Below are 27474 nucleotides of genomic sequence, written 5' to 3' on the forward strand. Positions count from 1 at the left end.
ATCTTTTCATTATATATAAATATCAATATATCAACATCTACCTTTATTAACTCATCCTTGAGTTACAAAAAATTAACATCTGGACAGGTGCAATTACGTCCATAATTTCACCTTTACTATTTTTGAGTATGGAAAATCAGTTTTTTCCTTCCTTCTCCACTGAGCTCACTAGATTTGCATTGAAAAGTCTTTTTACTTATAAGCAAAAAACTTGAGTATGTAATGAGTGAGGCATGCCAACATTATACGTCCATTCTACCACTCATAAAAACAGTCACTTTCCAGTGCAGACATTTCAGAAAATGAACAAGATCTTTGAGCTTAAACAGTCAGCATTTTTCAAATATTTTGTTGCAGTCTTAGATGTTTATAATTAAGAGAACAAGAATACGTGAATACAAAATACACCCACAAGAAGCACACATCTGGAATTTCATAATGAACACACAACAGGCAGGGTAACAATCTCCACACTATATGCATGCTACATCGACTCCACAGGCCTGATTTCTATTTTATGCCTGTGTAAAACAGAAATAAGGCCACTGAATACTGCAAGATTCCACAGGGCACATCACAGAAAAGAAAAACACTTTATCATACACACATGCAATAGTAGTCCTGAAAACACATCTCCTAAAGTTGCATAACTCTACTCTATGCAATTTATTCCTTATCCCCACAGCATTCATTTCCACTTTAAAAATTAAACAATTAGGGCATTTACTCCTCAGCATATGACATGTGGGAGACTGCATATTTATTTACAAACATAACCATATTATTACAGCTTAATTTCTTGTTTCAGTACACATTAACTATCAAGTAACTTTCAATGTATTGAAGACTCAGCTCTCTCTGAGACATCACTGTTGAGCCGGCTCACAGAGAAGACTGAAAAAAAATTTAATGTTCTTCATACTTGCTTTATCATTTTCTGTACTCACACTATACCTTTATAAATGTGTTTCAAGGTAGCTGATCTGGAAGCTGGTTTCATATTTTGTATTTCTACAAAAAACTACAGTTAGTAGCTTCTTCCGTGTTCTGTTACTTGGTCACTTTATGTTAGGACATACTTTCTACATTATCTTAAACAGAGAGAAGATGCACTGCCTGAAAATTATACAGCTAACTCAGCTCTTTAAATAACTTCAGAGTAAGCAACGAACACACGCATGCACCAGTGAACTCTTTAAAATAAGCACACCAAGATATTGATTGAAAAATACTTATAGTTGCGTTTTTCCTTCCTGGGTGCTTCCATTTGTAAGGAGAGTAAACAAAAGAATCACACATACCTCAGCCCAGAACTCTGCATATATATCGTTGGCTGTCAGTCTGGTAACTGGCCACAACTTTGTTACAGAACACAGATCACAAGCTGTCATCATCAGGCCAATCACTCTATCCCTAAAACGGAATAAAATGACATCAAATTGTAAGTTTCATAAAGACTTTATGATCACTCTGCAAAGTTTTCATTTGCCCTTCCTCAATTTAATCAGCAGCAATTTAATGTGTACACACTACAAATTTTCTCCCACCTACTGCTTCTTCCTCATGTGTTTATGATTCTTTGGTAAGGCATGGCACAGACTGAATACTGTATTCCTTGTTGTATTCCCTACATTGTTTGCAACCAGAGTTCATTGACCATCTTCTACACAACCACATGCACAGACAAGGGCACAGAATGCCTGCCTGTTAAAACACTCATGTGCCCCTCTATAATTTTCTGAATATACAGTACAAGCCTATAAAAGGAAAGATGGCATATCTTAGTGGTGCATTTCTTTGTTCTTTAAAGAGAGAGGAAAGAAAGCTCCTAAAAAGAGGAAAGATTACTTCTGAGTCTGTCTTAAGATGCTGTCATTGTTTCATTGGAATGAATCTGAATTCTGACTAACAAGAATCCAATGCATAACTGTCCTACATACTGAAAAACCTGTTCACAGAGTAACTGAACATCAGTAGTATTAAAATCATTATTAGGATTAGGCACACTCACAAAAAGAAAATCCTCTTTAATCAATTTCATAGTATAAATCTATGATTTGTGAATCTAAGTTTTATAAAGAAAACTGGCAATTTAGTTTAAATTGACTTGATTTCACCTAGTTGAGAAATTAATATGGCCCTTAAAGATACTTGCACCTTTATTAATAATGCCTATTCCATGTGAAAAAGCATAGAGCTTGTAACCTGCATGCCAGTGTGATGGCCATCATTAAAACTGTACCAACAGACAAATATACCAGAGGAAATACACAGTATAATCAACTGATAAATGCAAAGTGCACTTTCAAGTTAAGACAGAGACGTCATCGGCCATGTAAGGGTCAACATAAACATAAAGCACTGGAAATCACTGTTACATATGTGGAATTTTACACACTGCTGGTCTTAGACATCACATATGTAAGAAAAACACTATTCAGAGATAATTCTTTTTAAAAAATAAGGTTTCTCTTTCTAGACTAATGCCATAGGGATCTACTGCTGGTTTGCTGCTTTACCTGTGTGTTTGGTTCTTAAGGTTTAATGCTCCTGTCTGATGCAGCTCTTCAAGTTGTTTTCTGTTTCCAAAATACAGGGCGAGGTCTGTGGCGATGATGGCTTTCCGGATGATCTCTAGTACTTGCTCATATTCACTGGAGCTCAGATTGGAGAAGACATTGTGCCCTTCCAGCTATGAAAAAGTAAAAAACCAATAAAAAGCAAAAGCTCTAATTCTGAGATGATTTCAGTCTTTACTTCACCAGACAGTTAAGACAGTTTTACAGCCCAATGACAAGTTTTGTTGCAAATTCAAATGTTAATAGCCTGAAATTCCCATTTTTATTTTTCCTTTGTAAACACTGTCATGAAAAAAACTATGACTAAGCCAACAACTTGTTTTTGGGGCTGCTCCTTTTGAAGCCTGAAGATATTGCTAGAGAAAAATGATTGAAATCTTTTTCTTTGATTTAAAAGCACTTCCAGACAGTGTTAACTTGGAAACTTGTGATTCAATTGTGGTCCAGAGTCTGCACAGTCAAGTTGGTAAACTGAGTACCTGATTCACTTAAGCATAGTTTAGATGGTGTGTAATATATAGTATAGACAAAGAAACACTGAAGTTAAAAATACAAAATAATTTTGTTTTCCTAGTGTTCCAAATGAAATGTGCCTGAAATTGCTGCATTTACTGATATAATTTTATATGTAAAACTAAAGTTTATTATTTTAATGTATATGACCATTTAGGGGGAAAAGCTGCTTTGTTCAACCTTAAGTTGAATGACTCATAAGCTAAAGATAACTGTTTCCAGTGTGGAGGCTCTGGTAACACACCACTTCCATCACTTTTCAATTTCCACTAGGCATTATTGCGCATTTAACTGACAATATCCATGCACTGTAATCACTCATGAAGCTATATCACATTTTGAAAAGTCAAGACTATCTGCTGTCTCTAAGATTTGGAAAACAACTTGTCAAAGGTCTTCCTACTGTTGAGAGGAAGCAGACAAAAAAAGAAGAAAGAATGAGCTAGCCATGTCAAGGTGTGCACATTCAGAAAAAGAAAATTACACTAAAATATATCAAATGCAGAGGTGTTATGACATTTAATTGGCATTTGGGCTGAAGCTCAAAAAGTTTCCCTGACTTTCGTCAACCATTTACATAATTTGCTCAAAATAAATCCTCTGCAGTACAAATAGGCTTGGTTTCTCTCACCATCCAGAACATAAACATCATTTTCCAGGACTTTTACTTAGACTAGTAGATTTATTGTGAATAATGAATAGAAAATACAATCCATCTATCTCTCAGTATTCCTTTGACGGATTTCTAAGTCATAGAACATGATTTATTAAAAAAAAAAAAAATCAGACTGTTTTAACCCATCATCAGCACTTTGGGAGCAAAAAATTACTACAACTGGTTCTCATGACTTAGGGTTTTGGGGACCCTTTACTCCCCAGCCTTGATGTCTAATTCCTGAGACCACGCTATTTGTCCTGATATTTAAACTATTCTGATTCTACCCTCGGGATTTAGAAGCTGCATTCTCAGAAAGACCACTGTGATAGCTTCTGTTCAGACTACTAGAAAAGAACTGATTCTGTAAAGTGCTGACAGAAGCTGCCAGTTATGAGTGTGTCACATAAGCTTTTGAGCAGTACACGCAAAGTACAACTACGAAGGTTTTGGTCTTTGCCTGCTGAACTAAAGCTTGTGAATAGAATCCTGTGTCTTAAGTATGGTGTACACTAGAACTGCAGGCGGATGAGCAAGGGAGCTCTAAAGTTTCAAGCAGTTAAAAGTACTGCAGGTTACGTAAAGTTAAAACATACTCAGATAAACCCTGAAGAGCTTGGTGGGTTGATTTGGCTTTTTTCCCATCAGTCCATGAACTCATTAAGACTCTCTGATTCAAACAAAATCCAGCAAGTCCAAAAGGTTCCTCTAGTCTGCCTTTGCTGCCAATTACCACCCACAGGTGCTTCAGCAGCTAGTGTCTTGAATCCACTCTACAGCCCTGGCCACTTATCCCAACCTCTCCTCACTCACACTGACAGTGAAAGTAGGAGAAGCCAGGGAAGCAAAAAGGTTCCCTGCCTTCATGGCAAATGGGATTTTCATCGATTACAACATTTCTGCCAGAAAAAAAGCAAAATGGTTGGGACAGTGAAGTGTTAACGACTGAGGAACATGCTCACTGTGCACAAATTCACACAAAGAATGAACACTAAACATCTAATGCCATACCACCACTGAAGGATTCAATTACACCCTCCTACATGAAGGAGCATTCAGAGATAAAGCTTCCATTCTGTGATTAAATGCATATGATACCTCAAACTATAATCAAAAGATGTGCTTCTAAATACAAGACAGAATATGTATTTTTCCTAAAAGGTAATTACATATTTAAGAAAATAAATATCTTCCCCTGAAAAACCATAAAGAAAGAAAGGTTAACAATTAATTAGTGGCCCAGCAGCAAGTAAGGCTGTAACTTGAGTGTGCACAGAAAACTAAAACTAGTAAGCACAAGTATGTTATGGACTGACAGTGGTTTCACAGGTAAGAGTTCTCACACTTCTAATTGAGAATTATAAAAATTTCACTCATGAGAAAATATGTGTGTGTCAGTAGTACACCTGTATTTTCCCAAAAGGTATCTCTGCATATTTTCTTGCAGTTTTCTCATTCTAGGAACTCTCTTTCACAGAATATCACCTTACTCATGCTTTTCTATTTCACATCACCAGATAACAAAAAAGCACAGAATAATATAATGAAATAAGTTTCCAATTATCATGCATGAAAAATTAACATCTCTCCTTTCATGCCACACATTCAGTGTTTACAGAATTTATTACAGCGGGTTTCCAAGTTTCTCATACAAAGTTTTCCCAGTATTTGAGGTTTTGTTCAAAATTTCAGGACAGTTGAAGACTTTGATGAAATACATCATGACAAATATATATATATCTAACTGAGAAAACGATTTTTCATTTTCAAAGTTCCTATTCCACATTGTCATGGGAAAAACCTCTGGAGAACCAGAAGCTAAAAGCTTCAAAGACAGGCCATAAGTAAAGACCTTCAAATACACAATATTTTTATAACTTCAAGATTTTGAGAAAGCTGTGTTTTGCATTATTGTTGAATCCTTTGGTTGCTAATTGCGAAACCCTTCTTGCTGTAATAAATCTTCTACTCTTGTACATGAGTACTATAATAGTGAAATCAAACTAAGCATGCTTCAGAAAATCTACTTGGCAATGATGTGACTCCTCTTTCCACCACTGGACACTAATGCACAGAACACACAATTTCAATAATCCTACCTGCAGGATGGACACAGTCTGCGAGAAGTGGTGCTGTTCCATCGTTGATGTGGAATAGAGAGCAGCTAAGGGGTGATCAAATTTCTGAAGATAGCTGTTGCTGTAACCCCTGTGATCCAGGTCATGACACAGGCATGCAACTAAAAGACCCTTTCGCTACAAAAAAAAATTGACACAAAAGCATGAAAAGCAAGATGTATTTCCTGCCCCTAGATGTCACTCTCTACCCAAAATACTGTAGAAGTTGCAGCATGCTAACGCTGCCTTCAAACAGCACAAGTAGAAATATCCTTAAAAATGAGAGAAACGTGACAGTAAGGACATGCTGAACTAAAATTCTTGGTCCAATTGTAATTATATTATGCATTTAAAAATCAGTGCTGGACAGTAACATACTATTGGATGGACTGTGCTTCAGAAGAAATCTGCATTTTAAACAGTCTGGTTATCCACTGAATCCTCACCATGTTTACTAAAACAATAAAAAGCACTGTTATTGGGGGAGAATAAACATACAAAATGTATGATCTGCTGCTCAAGACAAGTGCACTGAAGTTCAATGTCAGATCTGCCTCTGCAACACTCCTAGAGACATTAACCAAATCTCCTCATGGGTTTTTTTTTCCAAGAAGTCACTAATGTGAGTCACAAATGCTGGACAATGCAATTTTAAACAAATAAAAACAGTAAGTGGGGTTTTTATATAATTAACCCTTAATATTCTGAAGAAATTAAGTTCCTGAAATCTGTTTTTTAGAAGGTTTTCACACAGCTTATGTGTTCAGAAAAAATCATTAATGTTTATGACTCTGTCACTGTTGGCATGAAGTATCATGAAAATTTCTTTGGAGACCAAATAGCTTTGTCTTATAATTGGTTCTGATAAGTGTTCAGTAAACAAGAATAAGGCTATTAAATGAAGCAGAAAAAGAATATTGATTAACCATCCAACCTGGATACTATACTAAGAGACCCATGAGTCTGTGGAAAAATAGCAATGAGGCAATTAGAAATATTATCACAAAAACACCATGTGAAGAAATAAGGCTGTGGCAATGCTGACTGTATGTCTGATTTTGAAACATTCACTTCTATTTTGAATGATGTCTTTTCAATATTGCACCTTGTAAAGTGTATTTTTAAAAAGCGTGTATAAAACCCGGGATGATGCAGCAGCACACGTCCACACAGATGCTCAGCAGAGGTGGAACCCTCAGGAACATAACACACACCTCTATCACTTGAAGTTGTGCAGTAACAGCTTGTGCCAGTCTCCATGTCTCAGGAAGCCATTCTTGTCTCAGTCCTTCAGGGTTATACAACACCTAATAACAGTGCTCTTCACCTTGTACCTATTGTCCCTGCTTGGATCCCAAATCTTTAACCACTGCATTTTTCTCTATTTTTCTCCAGATCAGTGTCTTCTTTTCAGTGTTTTATACTTCTCTTTCCATCTCTAAATTTACTGGGGTTCATGTCAGCATCCCTCACCTGAGGCCAGCCCATCCCTAGATCCTCAAACTTTCTTTCAGCAGTTTCCTGTATTCTTGATGGATTCATCTCCAGAATCAAGAAAGGAGATGGCTAAAAAGAGCTGGAACATAGACTGAGATAAGACACTCAAACAGATGGAGTTTGTGGGGAAAAAAAGACTCTTTCCATCCCTCTTAACAGCTGTCTCTTTTGCTCTTCCTTCCTTTCTTACTCCTGCACCTCCAAAGAGATGGGGCTTACTACTTGGTTAGTACTGAACGTTATCAGAGCTTTAAAAAATTTCTGAGGCAGTACTCCACAGATTTTTGTTGTTAAAGTAATACTGATTTTTTTTTTCTCAAACTTGTATAGCTTGGCCATATTTCAGGACATGCCTGGCATATGCCACTTTTGCATTTCAGTGGTCAATTTTCAAGTCTCTGCTTTACAGCAGGATAAACTAAACCTTTTCAAATGAAAGTTCACCAAGTTTCATTTTACTCTTATACACGGAACAAAACTGATTTCTGGTGGCATGTCTCTTTCAAAGAGCCAAACAATTGTGCCTGAAATTTCCCCAAATGAATCACCTTGAGCAAGGTAACAGAGCCTGGAAAATTACAGCCCAAATGGACAATATTTGGCAGAGTTATACACAACTGAAAACAGGTTCTCTGAGTCAAAAGTTTCATGTAACATTAATAAGAGATAGCACTCCCTGTTATACCTATCATAACTTAGAAGAAAAACAAGTGACAGTTTTCCATATGCTTTATTAATGTTCTAAGCCTTCCATTTTACTAGTTATCTTTTCACTTAGTGACTAGTTTAATGTTTGGCTCCTCTCCTGTACTCACACACGTCAGCCATCTCTGCAACCCTTGAGTCCTCCTACTCAAGATCTCCCAGACCTCACAGGATTCAAGACCCAGGGTGTTTCCCTCCCTCACAAGAGATAAGACAGTTAGTTAAATAATTAAAGATTGTGATTGTAAATGGGCAGGGAGAACCCAAAAACTTAGATACAGATTTATAGCAAATCTACTACTGCTTTTTAAAGGGTGGTCCTGAAAAACATGACTAGGATTAGGAATCTGAGCAATCCTTCTTCAAACTCTCTACTCACATATGTTCTTCCATGAAGACTGTACATACACTCTGAGCTGACAAAAAAACTTTAGCATAGAAAATGTACTTGTACAACAGCTGACAGCTCTGAACAGGTGTGGTAACTGGTACCATGGTGTCACCTACCTCCAGATCAGTGAAAAGCCCCTGGTTGTTCTGCAGTATGGCATACATGCAATGCGCGACGGTAACCGCATGCTTCCAGTTGTGGTAGGGCACACGGCGATAGTTCTTCTTTACAGACATAGTAAATCGGCACAGCTTTTCAAGTTCAAAGCTAGGCAGAACATAATTTAGTCAGAGACAAGAAGTAAGAACAGGAAAAACAACCAGCAGAGGAGAAAAGATGGTCTTTGATTTACCCTTCTTGCTAGGATTGACTCTCATTGTGGATGACTCATTGAATGACATGAAAAGTCACTCAAGTTTGGCAAGGACAGAGGAGCGTGGATGCCTGACAATGCTCTCAGTTTAATCTGTTAAATTTGGGAACATAAGTCATGCTACCCAGCTCAGTCAATTGCATGACCTTCCCTGCTCCCAGAAAATTGAAGTGATTTCTTCCAATTGCTTATTCAACTTGAAATATAGCACAACTCAGCATCTAATGGACAATTTGAAAACATGATCTGTGATCAAAACAGAAAATTCAGGGTTTTTTAAGCAAAGGACCCATAAGAAATAAACTTGTTTAAATAAATTCATATTAACAATGTGAGAATCCAAAGATTTTATTTTTGCAATACTTGCAGATTTTTTCTTCCAGTTTAGACTAATAGAACAGAAATCCACATTTTACAGTTTATTTACTTCTCACCAAACAGTATTTTGTTAAGTCCTATAGTTTACTTCATGTTATATCAGCATATTGCAACAGTTTGTATCACCTTGTAGCATTTAACTCCTCTTTCTCATGATCTCAGTTCCTCTCCCTCATCCTCATGCTGGCCTTGTCCTAGCTTCTAGTTCTGAGAGCCATTGTGTCTTTTCTGAAAGCTATTGTGTCCTTTATCTTCTTCCCATTTCTCAGCCAGCTTCTCAACCTCTCCACACTATTTTTTTCCCCTGTTGCTGCAATTTGACTTTCTAAGTTCCACATTTGAAAAATTTCTTGGGTATATCAGGAAAGTGGTACTAATGTTCTAATTTTGCAATACTTGTGGGGTGAGAAAATAAGTTGAATGTCTCTGACCTGTGAGTAAAAATGCAGACAAATTTACTACATGGAAACAGGCAAAAATGTGTATTTTACAGTTCAGTGCTGAGCTACGTAATTATCATTCTCAGCCTTAATCTGACATTAGGAAAACCAGAGGCATGTTGTCTTTCAAAATAGTTCAAGCTTTCTTTTTTAATTCTAGAAAATCAGGCAATGATACAACTGTTGTTTAAAGTACTACACCATAATTCAGAATATCACAGTAGTCACTTCCATCTACATCCAATCTCAAATCACTTGTTATTATATGATAGCACAATTATAGACAAAGGAAAAATTATTATCTGCAATGCCTCAACATAGAATGCTACTACTTTGTCCACTACTGTATTTTGTATACGTGATTAAAGCAGTAAAATATTATTTCTTCAGAAGAGAAAACGTAGTGAGTATGATAGGCTTCTCTCTGAAATCTTCCCTGGACAGAACAATTATACATTACATAGGTAAATACTTTAATGCACAACCTTATTCTTGAATATATTAAAATCAAATTTTAGTCCTAAATGTTTTGGTTCTGTGTTCAGAAGAGCCACTCACTTTGAAGCATTGAGGAAGACTGAGAAAGATCCTCCAGCTTGAGGGCACGCTTTGAGGGCATTCATTCAGTTAGCAAAATAAAATGAAGCACCAGCAAACACTTCCTGAATATTGCTCCCTTTTATAGAGATGTACTTCCCCTTTCAATTGACCATCTGTAGGGTTTTTTCTGTAATTTGGAGCAGCTCCTTTTTTTTAGCAATGAGCCATACTTACTCAACTACTGATCTTAATAATAAGGAACACTGAGAAAGGACAGCAAACGAAACACTTAATTTGAAAACAATTCACTTCCGTAATTAATGGACAACTATGCAAATAACTGATTCATTTAGTGAGATAAGATCTGATCTTGGCTCACTTTACCACATACATTATTAATTTCAGCAACTACATATCTGAAAAATCAGTTTTCATGCATCTTCTCTCCTTTCTGGGAAGAGTGCTTTTTATGTCTTTACCATTTTTCTGTCTGAAAAGCAAACTCATCTCAGAACCAAACAATTCTTCTGTATATTGGAAAGAGAACTATAAGGATGAGTTCTTTAACCTCACTGTTCCTAGATTTTACTAAGGACCAAGAAAGTGGGACAAGAAATCCAGTCTGTTTATTACAGTCCTGTACAGACTAAACACATTAAATAAACATCAAAAAAGCTAGACATTGAATTATGAAGTAATTATCTCAAAAATTATAAGTAAATAAACACAGAAACCATTAAATAAAGAAACAATATACTTCATACCAGGCTGTCCCACAGGACTGGTGAACCATGTAGACAAAAATGGCAGGCCAAACATCTTCATATGGACTGATATCAAAATGGTATCTAAAAAGAAATCTCAGTTTAGAAATGACCTTTTAATGGTTACTAAAAACAAGTGAAAATTACTACGAAATGTATAGCCAGCAAGAGTCACTTCTTTCTGAATACACACAGAAAGTTGAATGTCAGGCTATATTTTTCAATAACGTCATGTATTTCTGCTAAAGTCAATGGAACTATGCTCATAGTCTCATACCATCATTTAGTAATTTATGTTACAAAAGATCCTTATGATTGAGTCCAACAGTTAGCCTTTGGCTTTGTTTACTTAACAGAAACAGATATCTTTATCTACGGTTCCATAGATGAAGTAATAGACAAAAAAACATCTCAGGGACAATGAGAGGTTGACAGGCATTCCCAAAATATTCAGGAATTTCTTCCCAGGAATAGTAAAGACAGTGTCTCTAATAATATATTTACTGGCTTTTTTGTTTTTCTCCCCAATAATTTCTGTCATAAATTGCATTAGACTCACTCTAATTTTGATAGAGGAAAAAATCAGTTTTTACTAGCTAATAGAAATCAAGCCAAAACTTCAAAAATTCAACATTTAATACCATATTTTTAATGTTTCATTACCTGAAAACTTCTCCCCTCCCCTGATAATAATACTAAGGCCTAATTTCAGGGACCCAGGACAGTAGAACTATTTTTCCTTCAATTATTAATTTAATCTTCTCCCTGCAGTTTCTGTGCTGAAAGTCCTCTCTTTTTTTTTTTTCCCACGGAACGTTAACTGCTTGGCACACTGAACAGCACAGGAGCTGTGAGAGGACTGAAGGTGGCTGAATTACTTGGAAAATGGTTAAATGTATTCTGCTTGAACTAAAGGATGCTAATATAATTTAGAATGAAACCTGTCATCTTTGCAAGTAAAATTCATTTCTGCTGAGGAGGTGGGTTATATAATATCACCTAACAAAGCACAAGAAATTGTATTGCAAAGAATAAGCTTCCATTAGGGTGTAATCCTGCAAGCTGTTAATGCTCTGGCATTCAAGTAAATCACCAGCATGTAATGAACTTTAACTATAAGCAGTCTCTGTTAAGCACAAGCTTTCACGTCGCTCACAGCTACAAGGCTCAGTGCTGAACAGAGGTGAGCGAGCTATGGAGAGGAGGTTTAAAAAGATAACTTAGATTTTTGTGACTCAATAGCTGATTTAGGCACCTGGTTACTAGAGTAGATTTTATTGTCCTGGAGCAAAAAGAGTGACTGAAAAATGTGATGGCTCCCATTGTTAGTGTTGAGTGGGGACTGACCAATAAAATATAGATAGAGATTTATGTTCAGCATGGAGGAAGCGAAAACAACTAAATTATGTCAGAGAAAGCCTAAAAGACTGGATGGGAAGTCCTCCTTCAAAGGCAGGCTGCAACTCTACCCTCTAGCACCTTGGATTTGTAACCCCGAACTTCCATTTTCCCCTTCTTAAATAAGCACAAGCAGATGCACAACACATATGCATCCATTCTCAAAATTCACAAAAAACCCCAAATGCTCCCTACATACAAAACCAAACATAACAAAAAACACACCACCCAGAAAACTCCAGAAATGAGCTGGGAGATATATGTTTAACTCTAAAACATATCCAAGGGGATGAGATCATGCATTTGGTTTTAAATACTGATGTTCCAAGCTCGGCTTCCTCTCCAGCTCTGAGCTGACAGTGACTGGGGACTAAAGAATGAAAGCTCATCTTTACAAATACAAGGTAAAAACTAACACTTAAAGCAACTATTTCATCTGCTCATGCCTGTGAAAAAATTCTGAGTACATATAATTTTATATCTTTGATGGATAAATTCTGTTCACAGGTATCTTTACAAATACAAGGTAAATGGATGGATAAATTCTGTTCACAGGTATCTTTACAAATACAAGGTAAAAACTAACACTTAAAGCAACTATTTCATCTGCTCATGCCTGTGAAAAAATTCTGAGTACATATAATTTTATATCTTTGATGGATAAATTCTGTTCACAGGTCATTAAGTACAGCTAAGTATAAGAAAGCCAGAGATAAAACCACCATGATATTGTTGTAGTAGTTCAGTAATAAAAGTGCTTCCTAAAAAACTCCACTACAAATTAGAAAAAAAAATAAAATTAACAGGCTATATACAACTGCTGCTATATTAGAAAAATACTTACAGTTCAATTTCTTTATAAATATGTGGAGGCAGTGTACAGTGCATGAGGTTTTGCCACTCTTCTGCTGTACAAACACTATGGTAGGACAGCTTCTCCATTGTTACACGGTAAATACACTCTGAATGACGAATTCTGTGGTACATCTGAAAAAGAGAAATCATGCACAAATGTGGAATTTTAATAAAGAAAAAAAATTACTTCCTGTATTCAAACAGTGATTATTACAATATTCACCTGCAGAAACAATAGTGCTTTTGGCTGTACAACTTCACGCATTAGAAGAGCGACATATTACAATAAATTCAGTACTTCTGGGAAACCAGGCCTTCTATCACATCATTCTTCATCTACTCACTCAGGCAAATACCTAAGGCTCAGCTGACTTTAAACTGCATGTTTGTTCTCCCAGGAAAAACAATCCAAGTTCAGGAGTCAAAAGCAGAGGTAAGTCACTTGCAAAATTCTAACAGACAGACAACCTATAACAGTACACAATTCCCATTTTCTGCCACTGTATGAATTCTATTAACTAGTACAAATTATTGCTATCTATGCACAGCAAAAAGTACGTGAGATGTTTATCATACCTACCATTACTAGTAAAATAAGTACAGCTAATTACTGAGAGTTTCAGACATGGCATGGTTTGCAAACAAGTGACAACATAACAATGAAATACTTAAACAATCCTCTGGAGCAGTATACCCTGAATGGTGACATTCACCATCTAAAAGTACTGAACTCACACACAATTGAGTGTGCATAGTCCAAGTGTGATTTATATGCAGGCTATTCTACTTGCCTTGACTCAAGTGGAACAACTTGAGCTACCTGGTAATAAAATTTGCTGCCCCAGTGTACCACTGGGATGATATTGGTAAAATTACTTAATGTAAATCATCAGGCTTAACTGGAACTGTGTTTTATTTTACCTCCCATGAATATAACTTAGTTCTTCTGCATTGTATTATTACTGAATTTACTGAATTTTTTATAATTAAATAGTAATAATCATTACACTGCTTTTGTTTTCTAAAAGCATAGTAAACTTGGAGATGATAAAGGGTTAGAGGACAAAAATAGTTACATATTCTTATCTAGAATCATGGATAATCATAAGTATATACCACAGCATATAAGTGTAAAAATTGATCTTTGAGTATTAAGCATATGGAATTGAGGGAATATATAGCATATCACCATTCCCCAATTAAACTTATAAAATGTAATCTGAATTTATAAAAGTAAATAAGAATCACACTTTTTAATGAAAAAGGGAAGCCAGATATCATTCACATTTCAGAGCTTGTTCTCTCAGTTTAGCTACACAAAACTGATATATCCAGAGTACACTTATTTCAAATGAAATCCCTATCATCCTCTTAAAACAGAATTATTCACCAAGGAATACAATGTTAATTCAATGAAACAGACTTACAAATCATTTTAATAATCTGTAACATTAAAATACTTAAGTATTCTCATTATAACTTACAGAACTGTAAATAAAACTTACATTAGCACAGTGTAAGGCTAAAGCACAAAAGACTGCAAACATTTTAAAGTTGTTCTCATCGGTTTTAGAGAAGGCACTTCCACTTATTTTGTTCACCATCTGCACGACACCTATTACACTTCCTCGGCTCACAATAGGCATGCACAGAATATTTCTGGTTGTGTAGCCTGTGTAGAGGTCTACTTCTCTGGAGAGCCATAAAGGAGAAAGAAAAAAGAGAAAAGAGTTAATATCAATGGGTACCTATTCCTTGATTCTCATAAATGTTGATGTACAATATACTGAATTGTTTTAAAGTAGACCTAATTAGTACCTGCAAGAATTCCACCCTCAAAACTCTCAAATATTTTTATCTACTGTGTCATACTTATAAAGAACTTTATAATCCTTTTATTCTCCATGCGCAACACAAAGAATATTGCCTCTAACACAGAGTTAAAGAACATTTGGGTATTTCTAGGCATGCTATTCATTAGTGAACAGTTTTTTCTCCTCTGAATCTAACAAGATCATGGAGAGACTGATAATGAAAATTGGCAATAATCTAACTAAATTTTTCTCCATTATATTATTATTCGATAAAAATAGTACTTTTATTTGTATCTTAAAAGTATCTCTGATGGCTAAGCATTTAATAAACATCTATTAGTTACCTCCTCATCAGAGGACCACAGCTCCATAAATGCATCTCAATATGAAATTTAAGCAGTAATATTATGTAAAAAGTTTGATAAGCTATCTTCGCCTCCGATGAAGAGCATCCTACCTGTTAAAGCGTGGGTCTGCATAGGCATCAGGGATGTTAAGGACTTCTCCTGTTCTTGCCACTTGGCCAGCTATTCCTTTTTCTATAGAAAATCTGGAGAAAATAAAAACGTCTATTAGACAAAATATGGAAAACACCTTTTTCTAGTGGAGTCTGTCTTGGGCACAGTAGTGGGTGTTCCCAACCAGCGCCATTTTCTTGCTTTGAGGAGAAAAATCTTACAACTAGTAGCACATAATAAAACAAAAAGCACATCCTAATAGATACTTTCTGAAAACATTTTATATAGCTACATATTTTAATACAAAACATGCCATAATATGACCATTTTAATGACAAAAATCCAAAATCTTCAATAACCCGGGGGGTTATCCCTAACAAATATAGCATTTACACAGAACCAGAGAGTTGTGTTTACATTTAAAAGGTACTGATTTTATTATGAGTTTTACATATTCATTGCTTCTTTAGACACAAAAAAGGCAACACGGAACTTGTTTCTTTGGGTGGTGTATGTGTGAGGATTTGGTAACAAGATTTTGGAAAAAGACCAGTGGAAATTTCATAGTTAAACATCATATGTATTTGCCTTGTAGACTTGGGAATGACTATCTTCTTTCACGACAATCAAACAATACCATGGTATTAACTGTGTTCCTTTGTCACCACAAGGAAGTTGAACACAACAAATATATTCCTAAATTTTATCAGAAAAATCTGTACGTCTGTCTTGCAAGTAAATAATTTTCAATATTTTGACATAAAGAAGTTATGACATAAAAGCAGAAGATAATTTATGGAGAAAATCACGTAAAAAGAATAATACGTCTAAATGTACCCTGATAATACGCGTGTCTGGTATTGGAGTTAGTGATAAAGCTGTCAGGATTTCACCCTGCACACCTAACTTTAAGTTAGATTTTTCTGTTGCTTCTTATGATAGGTACATCACACCAACTTGAGACTCCTTCCTGATGACTCACTCAGTGTCACTTTCTTACAGATATTTAAGTTGCATTTCACTTTCAGTGTACAGTACCTGTGAAATGGCTCACACCCTTGCACATTTCAATAACATACAGAAAAGACAGAAAGATATAAACAAGAAAAACAATTATCAAGAAGGAGTATGAAAGTGCATGTTAAAGCAGGCCAGCTTTTTTAATTTACACCACCTCCTTGCTTGTCAGTAGGCAAATTGCACCAATTTTGACTCCTTCCATTCTCACTCACACAATGGTAAGTGGGAGTAAGTTTGTCTAAAGGAGTCTTAGTGAAGACATGAATCACATCTCATATTGGCCCAGAAGTTCAAAAGTGTAAGAAGGAAATGAAGAAAGTTCATATAAAAATCAACACTGAATATTTTAGGAAAATTTTAGTACAGGATACTCAGTCATACAATTCTTTACTTTTAAGAAGCTGAAAATACTTTACTTTAAGAAGCTGAAACCTGTGTGCCTTTGAAAATCTTAGTCTGGATCTATTAGAGATTCATAATTTTTGAAAAGTGAAAAACACTATATTTAATTTGCTGTTTAGTCTCTTTCGTTAAAAAAGTGCGTAAGCGTAAAAAATTAGGTACCTGTGACATGAAGCAGAAATACACAAAACTTTTAGTCAGAGAATCCTTTCTAGTCATTACCAGACAATATACATTTTCAAATTCACCATTTCAAGCATTGTTCAGTATCACAATTAATTAAAAGTTTGAAAATCTAAATTCACATGAGAAAAGTAAAATCAAATTATTGAGCTTGAAACCTTCAAAACCAGCGACCAATCCATACTCAATTAATTCTACATTTGCCTAATCCATCCATAAGAAGCACAAACTGTGATTTCCTTGCTTTGGATGTGCTTGAATAGCACAAATTCCTCTTGGGAACCCTCTTGGGAAAAAAGTCCCAAACTGGCAGACTACGGATTAGGTGCACTATTACCTGCACCTTTACCTACCTCAGAACACCTCTGTTTTTTTCCCAACATGATTTCCAAAAGGACCGCCTCCGGAAGACGGCATTTCCAGGAGTGACGTTATAGCTTCAGAGACGCTGTTTCGATGGCACTGCAATGTCATTCCCAGAAGTACTACCTTCTGGAGGCGGGTCCTGGTGGGAATGATATCACAGTATGACAAGTATTGTCAGGGTACCTGCAGATAGGCACAGAAACTGGGTAATAAAATGCCTGCACATCCATAGTTACAATGAAACTGCACTCTTCTGCTAGCTATTCTTACCTTATTTCTTTGGTCTTCTTGAAGACAGGTTTTCCATCATTTTCTTCTCCAATATCAAAAAGGTCTGAATACAGCTCCTTATTTTTGTGGTCAACCTGGAAGAGTGCACACCTATCTGCATTCACCAGGTTTTTTGCATATATCTACAGACAAAAAATAAAACTAGAGTTAACGGTCATGAGTTGGATTATCTCCAGTCATTTACCTGATAAAAACAGACATCCCTGTATGACAAAAGTTTTGAGAAGCTATCCAGTATGGAAATCTGCTTGAAGGAGCAATCTTTTAGGATACAATTCAAAAGTAAAATCTTGAATTCAATATTTTCATTCAATATTTGAATGTTCTCTTCAAGAAATGCAGGAATATCTTCAGAGACTTGAAGGTTTCCTAAAATAAAATAAGCCTTCCTACTTAATTGTTTTTTAAGGCTTTTCAAAATAGTAGCTTTCCTCCCTCTATGTTTAGATACTATTCATCTTTATTTGATTTTAAATAGATAAGTTAGAGCAAGATCTAATCAATTTTGCCTTTTTGCCTTCATTTTCAATGCAAATATATCGGTGTTTAATATCCAGCAAAGACAGAACAGAAAGGGTAGTGTTTGCTTCCAAAAAAGTGAAGTGTGTCTGTAAAAAACAACAACCAAATGATCCTTGTAGGTCCCTTCCAAGTCAGAAATACTCTGTGACACTGTGATTCTGTCATTAGAGGTATCATTATGGATTGCTCTATGCAGGAGGATAGGAAATAGCTGCACCCTCCCAATGTCAGGGTCAGTACTTGCACAAGAGCTGAGACTTAGAAATTGTGCATGAACAAACCAAAGCCCAATGATACCAGCCACAGCCAAGTACCACAGTACAACAACAGACTTGCATGGCCTCTATCTTGCTTTGAACCAACTAGTTTTTTCTCAGCAAAAATAACTCCCAGAAGCACTGACTGTCAGAACAGAATCTTGTCTTGGGAACACAGTAGCTCTTCACTGAAGTATTTCTCAGACATACAATAATCTTTCTGAGAAAAAGAGGAAAAAGTGAGACAAAAATCAAACAAGGATCACTATGTTATGATGCCAATATACAGGCACAAGGACCTGCTCTATCCGATTCAGATAGGGCTCCTGTGTTCCTTACTTGCTCAGAAAGTACAGTAACTGCATGATAGAGTATGATCTCAGGTGGATCTCTCTCTATATATAATACCTACCTAGTCATTCAGCTACAGAAAGGGGCTAACTAAATATTGGTGTGTTATGCATGCAGTTGGTATGTTTTAAGGATTCAAAAGACTTCCAAATGAATGATCTTCCCCCACCCCTTCTCTCTTGTCTTCCAAGAACAAAAATAAAACAATAAAGTATCTCATTTCATACTAATGCAGATGGAAAAATTTTACACTTCAGCAGAAAAAATCCTGTATGAGATTAAAAATCATTTTCTGAGAGACTCTAGTTCTATGCCATATGAGGGGAACTGCACAGATACTGTACAGCCCAAGTCCAAAACTTGGAGGGCTGTCCCATACAGACAAAAACGGCGTTCAGGAAGATTCTGTTGTCTTCTACTCCATTTTCTCCATCAGAACAGAAAAGTCAGGGAGACTGCAATCTAAGAGGTAAGATTGTGTAATTCTTCACCCTTAGAGCATTAAGAAATGTAAAGACTTACTCACTTGGACTGCTTATTCATTTGCTAAAAGAGAGTGAACAGAAACTCCCAAAATGACAAGGGGTCCAGTAAATGCTTCTATTCAGATATTGAATCAGATTTCTTTGTAAAATCTACAGCACAGTGTTAATTTTATACAATTAATCTTTTGTGGTTTAATGCATATGACTCAAGAACTTACCTTTGTCACGACTCACGCTTTTCAAAAATGATTACTTAAACAGTACTAATTAAGTAATAGTTAATGGGATGAGAGAGTTTTACTTCTCTAAATCCCTTGCTCAAATCCTGACCAGTGGTTGAAAGAGAATATCAGTACAAAAAGTATGTTTGGCACTGTCAATGGGGAAGGCAAGGACCATCTTTCACATAAGCTGCTTGTAACTACTCAAGCATATAGGCAATAAAATTTGTTAAGATAAATCTGAACTTCTTACTTCCCTTTCTTACATTTACATTCAAAAACACCCTTATATCACTAGCTTTGCTGAGACTTTTTGATGAAAATAAAAATGAAAAGAATGAGAAGACACACACATATGTTCTTCTTTAGTATTGCAGGAACAAATCAAACCATAAGTGCAATCACTAAAGGGTGAAGTAATGAGTTCTGGTCTTTTCTCACAGTGAGACAGAGAATAAGCCACATAATGATAAAATCACACTCCCATTATATGGCAATAAATGTACAAACACATAATTCAGCTAATTGGCTCAAGAAAGAGACAACAGCTACAGCTTAGAAGGAAGCTGAGTATGAAACATCACACAGGTTAAAATACAGAATCATGATGCAGCCAAGTGTTGGAAAAGATGATGAAAGAGTAAATGTATTTTACTGCCAATTGTGTTTTCCACCAGAACTCTATTCACAGGGACAAACAGGGAAGAATATCAATATTTGTTCTCAATGCCATATGTTATGTTATAGCAGTTCTTTTAAATGCTAAGCTATTTTTAAGAAGTTCATTTAAATTGGAAAAGTCAATGTTCAGAAATGTGTCCTATGTGCAGAATTCTTGACTATGTACTAACTAGAATAACACAAACACTGCAGAATATTTTCCATTACTAATTCACATTTCTAAATAAAACCACTTTAATGTTGTTTGCATTCTAACATCGCTGTCTTTTAATAGTCTAGCTAAGAATATCACTTTGAAGACTGGGACATGTATCAGAGTACTGTTGGAAAGTAATTTTTTGAATGTGCAAATTTTAAACAATGGTATCACGGACCTGATTCAGGTTTATACTTAGGAAAAAGAACTGCAGAATGCAATGAATGTGCATAAAGCTAAAAAGCATAATTCACATATCAAAAACTCAAAACGTGTTATAAACTACCAGTTCACACACATTTGTTAACACTATTCAGGAAATAATTCTGAATTCAAAATTGATTTAGAAACTCATAAACTGCTTCTGAATAGTACTTTAACTCATTAATTAGTTATTTCAATGGGAAGAACTAACCACTTGGCTTCGGTAGTTTCTATAAACATTGACTGACTGTCACTCTAGTTATGAGTGTAGTTTTCAAAGGTCTTACGTATCTCATTCAGCAACAGGAAAAAATACCCTAGGAGTAATTTTTACACTCTATCGCTTGCTACAGACAGTAACTTCTTCAGCAGTGTTTTGCAGCATGTAGAAAATTGAATTTAGGAAGAAGGAATCAATATAAAACACTGAAATAGAAAGAAAACCAGAAACCTTTCTCTTACAATTTTCAAACTTTCTCAGAACATAATAGTAACTATATAGTTCGGAGACAGTCATGTTTCACTGGAAAGCTGTGAATGGAAGTTGTTGCAACAATGACAAATCAAGCTGTCCTTTTACCACATTTTCTGTGCAGACATGTACAGACATGTTTAAACTGTTTGAATTATGTGTTCACTACAAACAACTCATATATTTCAATGACATAAGGTCTTCAAGGGAAGGAGAATGAAGGGTTTTAATAACTAGTACTAATAAACTTAGAAGTGGAAAAGACAACTTACCATTATATGTTCAAGTAGAGAATCTATTGCAACTATATTATCAAAATATGTTCTGCAGAGAAAGAGAAGTCAGTAAACATTGGCATTTAGTCAAACACTTCTCAAACAGGTGTCAGGGGCTCTTGTTTCACTACAGCTTAAGATGGAGCCAGAAAAGGTGAGGACAAACCACTGCATCTTGAAAATCACTGACTGGCTTGCTAAAGCACAAGGGAATTAAGACATGGTCCCAGCTCTGTTTCCTTAAGCCATTATTCCACTACAGAATTGAGAATCTTCTTTATTACACATAGAATTTTCTCTATAGAAAAGGGAAAAGACTACCAAATATTGCCTGCTGTGAACTGAATAGGCTCCTGCTGAGCAACACCAAGAACATCAAAATGTTATGGCACCTCTAACACAGTGAAAATTTTAAAAGCAGAAGTAAAAAGGAAAAGAAGTAGGAAACAACAACAAAAATAATCCATTTCTTTCAAAACATTAAAATAGCTCATTAGGTTTACCCATGCTGTGCTCTGAGAACTAAATAAAAGTGTAGTACAGCTAAATCCACATCATATTATCTAATCTTTAACACTAGTTAAAAGGCAACTATTTAAACTCTTAATGGGTCTTCTCTAGCAACACCAGTTGAAGTTGAAGAAAAGGAATGAGGTTGTAAATTAAAAAATGAAAAGGAATAAAAAAGAATCTCAGTTCCACAGCAAAGTAACTGTTCAAGGACAGTCAAGAACATTGAAAGATAAAGGTCAAACTTATTAGTAAAAGAAGTCTAAATCTTCCACATGCCGAGTATTAATAACCCTGGGATTACAATGTTCCCAGCAGACAAAAAGCATTGTCCTGTGGCCTTGAATATATCCACAGCTCAGTTCTGTTTGGGTCTAGTGAAAAGGAGATACTTAATACACTGGTCTTACATCGTCAGGAACATGAAGAGGTGGAGCACTGCATATACTGCCCTTTCTAAAATGTTACAGAACGTGTCCCGCTGACACTGCATACCAACAATTGAAAAGGAAATTCTCCTTCCATGTTAGAAAAGATACAGACTACTTCCAAGAGGAAACTAATTATTTTCGTGCTGATACAAGTCTTTGCCTGCATAAAGTTCATAAAGATATTATTAAATGATATCCCAGTTTTGTGCCTTAAAACACAGACTTTCTTTTTTTGTTGAAACAAAAAAACTCTAGCAACTGATAATGCTGCATGAGAATTATTCTCTTATTAAAAGGCATAACAAATATTTGCAGTATTTATTGTCATTTTTATCTTAAAAAATGTAAAATAATTACCAAGTTCTTTAAAACAATCTCCATACTATGCCAGTCCAAGGCTAAATTGCCAGTCCATAAATCTGGGTAGATTAATATAGATTTTTGGTTAACTAGTTCAGTATGGATGTCAGCAACATAAAAGCACTCTGGAAAGGAATATAATGGTGCAAGACTTGGTAAGAGTGCCCTTTGGGAGGCGTGCTCTGAATTATGCTGAAATTAAAAAAAAAGGTCATCCTGAGGAAAAAAGCTCAGAAAAACATCTGGATATAACCAGCTTGCCCTCCTTGAAAGGGGCAGACTCCTCCCTGAGGTTTATTACTCTCCCTTCCAGCTGGGTCAACTTGGCTGCCTACATTCCTGAGCAATGGCATAGGAATCTTGGACATCCTCTAATCTCATCAGTTTGAGAATTGTTCATCAAGGCGCACAGAAGTGTTTGCAGCAAAAATCTAAGATATCTCATTTTTCCACAGTATCATCACTACTTTGTGATGCACTTTGAAATTCTTCTATCAACTAGTTTCATGAAACACTGTTAAGCACTGCAGACTGATTTACCAAAAGTACAGCTCTGGTTTATCTTTTAATTTATTGGTTATCTTTGCTATTTAAAGATCTTAATAGCAATCACAAACAAAAAAACAGATAACCTAAGGCAATAAACTGATTTTGCAAGTGTAAGCTCAAGCTTTCACATTCTTTCTGTGCTTTCAAATTAATCTTGTCTTATAGTGACAAGAAATTAAAAGCAAACAGATTACATGCAGCAAAAGTCTTTAAAAATAAAACAGAGCCTTCAGAAAATACATGGGACGAGCAACCATGTGGCAGCCCTGATTCTTCAAAGATTTAACTCTGAAGTCCATATATGAATACATGCATTCATGTCCAAAAAATGGTTGGGAGAATAGGGGAAGCTGAAGTACACTAAATAACTTCCTGTAAAGTCCTTTCAAGCCTTCTAAAATTTCTGTGAGACACCAAGTCTATTTGTCACATCTCAAAAGATGGCCGCATTTAACTCTGACAGAAAAGGTGGGGGTAAAAGGCAGAAAAAAATTCCATGCAAAAGACCACAATAAAAAAATTCTGTAAGGTATAAATGAATGTCACATTTTCATCTGCACCACCAAAAATAAAAATATGAAAGGTATACACCACTGCCACACATTACCACTCATTCTTGTCCCTGAACTGAAGTTTGCCCAGCCTCTGAAGGGTGTCTTTGCATCTGCTTGTGAACTACAGTGAGTAGCTTCCACTACTACTAGTGAGTGAACACAGGTAGATTGGAAGAGACACACTAGAAAAGCTCAAAAATTCATGAGATTATCTTGCAAATCGCACTTACTTTGATACATCAAGCAAGAAGTCATTCAGTTCAGTCTGCTTGGCAAGGCCCCGGCACACCTGGAAGCACAGATCACAGAACTATTTGCTCCAGAACACTGATGTCACAGGAAAACTGAAGCCCCATTCCTTTTATTTGTATTAAAAAAATACCAGTACTCATGTGTGTGTGTGTGTATAGCATATATATATATATGCTCCAGCACTGTATAAAATTAAAGCTGAATTTATGTGCTGAGTTTCAAACTTAGCTATATAGCTGCTGAGTTAAAACTGTGAAACACAAGTATAATCTTTCCTAAGACTCACTGAAAGCTGTTGGGTTTTACACTTGTTCATGCTGCCTCAAAGGCTGTCACTGACTGTGATTATGGAATGAACATTTCCTTATCCAGACCCTCAAATCTTCTGAGAATGTCAAATATTTTGTTTCCCTTCTCCCTTACCACATTTTTACCACTTTTTTGCAGGCTGCAAAGTAGCATATAGACACAACTGTAGACTGACATCAGGCAAGTTTAACTAAACTAAGCAGCAGATGATATATGCTCAATTTAGGGAGAAGTCAGCATAAAGATGAGCACAGCATAAAGATGAGTACAGAAAATAGTATGCATACTTCTTTTTAGAAGCAAAATGTTGGATGAAGCAAATCTTTCAACTGTATTTTTACTTCATTTATTCACATACTCTGTATCTGAAGACAATTGTACATCTGTATATTACTAGAGCAAGCACTGAGACCAAAAGTAAAAGAAGCCTCTACTGCTTGTACATTTTACACTCACAAAAATATCATTTCAAACTAGTAATATCTTTCATCTGTGCAATGCAGATACAAAATGCCAGATTAAAACTCTTGCATTCTTCTCGTGCAAAAAAAAAAACAAACTAGGGAAGAGCAAGCCTTCTGCTTAGAAGGAAGAGAAATAAAAATGATCAATGGACAAGCTTGAGCTTAACTTCCCCTGTTGTGTTTTATTAGATGTGAAAGACTTCTCAGTCAAAGAGAGAGTAATTCTTAGGTGAAGCTACAACCATATGCAATTGCAATTCTACTAGGGTACAACAGTCTGTGCCAGCTAATTCTGCCCAGATGTGATTGACCACCCCTAAGTCAGTGGGGCACCGAGGCAGAAAAGATTAGAGGGTAGAAGAGAAAAGCAGGAAGCTTTCTGCATGTCTTCTGACAAGTATATGAAAGACACCTTGAAAAAAAGAACATCATGCATTTCCTCCTGGGAGTTGACAGAAGAATCTATTTTAGCATCTTCTCTGAGTTGAAAGAATATGTTTAATTTCAGTGTTGCCATCTTCTGCTAGCTGAAGTAACAAAACCTATTGGCAGAGCTGCTGGGGTTTGCTAGAGCAGCTTGACACTGTGTGAAGCTCCATTAGGCACCCAGCTAGGGACAGCATGAGGCATCCTTAGTGGCAGTAGTTACAGGACTATGAAGCAGCTAGCAAAGATGGCTTAAAATAGGCTTTGCTGGCAACATTTCATAATTTCAAACAGAATACCAAAGCAGAAGGAAAGCAACCAGCTAGCCTAGCAGTTGCCTTTCCACAAGAAAAAGAAAAGAAAACAAAACAACCCTGTCAAGTTGTTACAATAAATTTGCTTTATTCATTATTTATCCACTTTGTTCAAATTTCTTTCCTTTAGTACAAATATTGTTTGTTATTTGATCCATGATTGCAAGTGAGGAAAACTAGTTCAATGAACACAAAAAAAAGTTAGCATATTTTTTTCAGGTTCAAGGAAAGGGCTTTAATCAATGCTTTAGCAATGACCTCCACCTAAATCTGATCACAATCCGTGCTCCTACTAAACAAGTTCTGGAAGACAAGTCACACAATGAAAATAATGAAAAACCACTCACACTTACTTGTACTTGATGTATTGCTACTGAAGCCCATGCAAGATTCGCCGTTGCAACCTGCAACAAAAGAGAAGAAACTCTCTCTGAAGAAACCTTGAAAACTGCACATCAGTGACATGCCTCTTTTCTCCATCTGCCTGCTAAGTAAATTGACTGAGCTGTTTTAGACAGGCAGGCAGTAACAATTTAAGAGAAGACAATTACTTCGCAGTGTACTTGTGTTTCAATTTCAGAGCTTACCAATGGTTTTGAGAAGCAAAACTCTGCACCCATCAGCTCAGAAATACAACATCAAAACAAACATCCCATAAGCCAGGGGCTTTAAAAATTACACTGTTGAAAGGCATCTGCCATAGAAATAAAATATGCCTTAACAACTTTCTGGGGCTGTACCTCTTCAGCAATAGCTACTTCCAGCTGTAAACAGGCACTGTTTCTCTCATTACTGTTTTGGTGTCAGAAGAACCAGACCTGATCCCTCAGCTCAAGTGTTTGAAGTATGACAGTTTCCAGGCAACATTTCAAACAAATGTCATGTAAACTGCAGCTGTGATGTGCTACCATGCATAATCTCCTGTCCTTGAAGCACAGGAGCTTTATAGGAACACAGGGAACGGAAGCACAAAAGGTCAGCTTTTGTATACCCTCCTAAGGTATTTTTTTATAATTTTATACTTTTAAACAGAACACTTTGCACACATTTCAAAAAAATTGCTAATGGCATCCAAAGGCTTTCTGAAACCTGAAAATGAAAAGAATGCTTTAGAACACTCATAAAGTGACCTTAAAATATTTTTAATTTACTAATAAAATACTTTCATTTAGCAGCGAGTCTTTTCCAAGTAGAACATTCATGAACTTTAGCCACAGAAAGTCTTCCATGTAACATAAAACATTCATATTTTCACAAAACAGCACATGTCTGAGACCTATCTGAATTGTAGAGTGATTAAAGTCATAGGACAATTTTCAAAATTAAATGCATTGCGTGTAGGCTGCAGAATTAATGAAGCCTGGTTTTGTATGAATGCCTGTTCTTTGTTTTCTGAGCAAGGACAGTGGCACCACCACACTAATCTAGTCCCCTACCCTGACCTCTGTCTACTACTGGTGAAAAAAATACAAGGTGTGACAACAAGCTGAAGTGGCATCGACTATCCAACTAATATACATAGGTAAACATTAGATGAATGCTAGGGTACTTAGCTTACTGATAAACAAAACATACACTTGACAAATACTGCTGCTGTTTTCCTTCTCTAGGAGGACTAGTTTTAGTATCTCTTGCCTGAATATCTTCTGTCCTTTTCACACAAATAATTCCTGTTCAGTACAGCTAAACTGCGCCATGGTGGATCTCATACTGCTGCTAAGACACCTGGCTAAAATTCACTCCATTTTGCCCTGTGTGTTCAGGTTCTCTTCTCTGGAGGATGGCACAGAGAAAAATTCTTCTTGACATTAGAGACATCTTAATGGGACATAAGAGAGATCCTCACCCTGACATGAGTGCAAAGATGCACTCTGAACACCTTTAGTACTGCAACAGCCTTTG

At 36.0% G+C, this 27474-nt stretch overlaps 1 protein-coding gene across 9 annotated transcripts in view; it reads right to left on the bottom strand.

Moving 5' to 3' along the window:
• Positions 1-27474, bottom strand: part of PDE10A (phosphodiesterase 10A) — a gene marked incomplete at its 5' end in the record, with an annotated part of 237119 nt that overhangs the window by 10800 nt on the left and 198845 nt on the right. For 7 of the 9 annotated variants that reach the window (XM_083857578.1, XM_083857577.1, XM_083857576.1 and 4 more), the window contains 12 exons: positions 1302-1413; positions 2520-2692; positions 5847-6002; positions 8574-8724; positions 10953-11036; positions 13195-13337; positions 14711-14897; positions 15477-15569; positions 17719-17861; positions 21401-21452; positions 24038-24096; positions 25920-25976. In XM_083857578.1, coding sequence (XP_083713704.1) covers positions 1302-1413; positions 2520-2692; positions 5847-6002; positions 8574-8724; positions 10953-11036; positions 13195-13337; positions 14711-14897; positions 15477-15569; positions 17719-17861; positions 21401-21452; positions 24038-24096; positions 25920-25976 — 1410 coding nt within the window. The remainder of the gene's footprint in view (positions 1-1301; positions 1414-2519; positions 2693-5846; positions 6003-8573; positions 8725-10952; positions 11037-13194; positions 13338-14710; positions 14898-15476; positions 15570-17718; positions 17862-21400; positions 21453-24037; positions 24097-25919; positions 25977-27474) is intronic. The other 2 variants (XM_083857581.1, XM_083857574.1) reach the window with 2 other exon arrangements.

This window comes from Zosterops lateralis (genome assembly GCF_965231275.1).
Source record: "Zosterops lateralis genome assembly, chromosome: 3".
NCBI lineage: Eukaryota > Metazoa > Chordata > Aves > Passeriformes > Zosteropidae > Zosterops > Zosterops lateralis.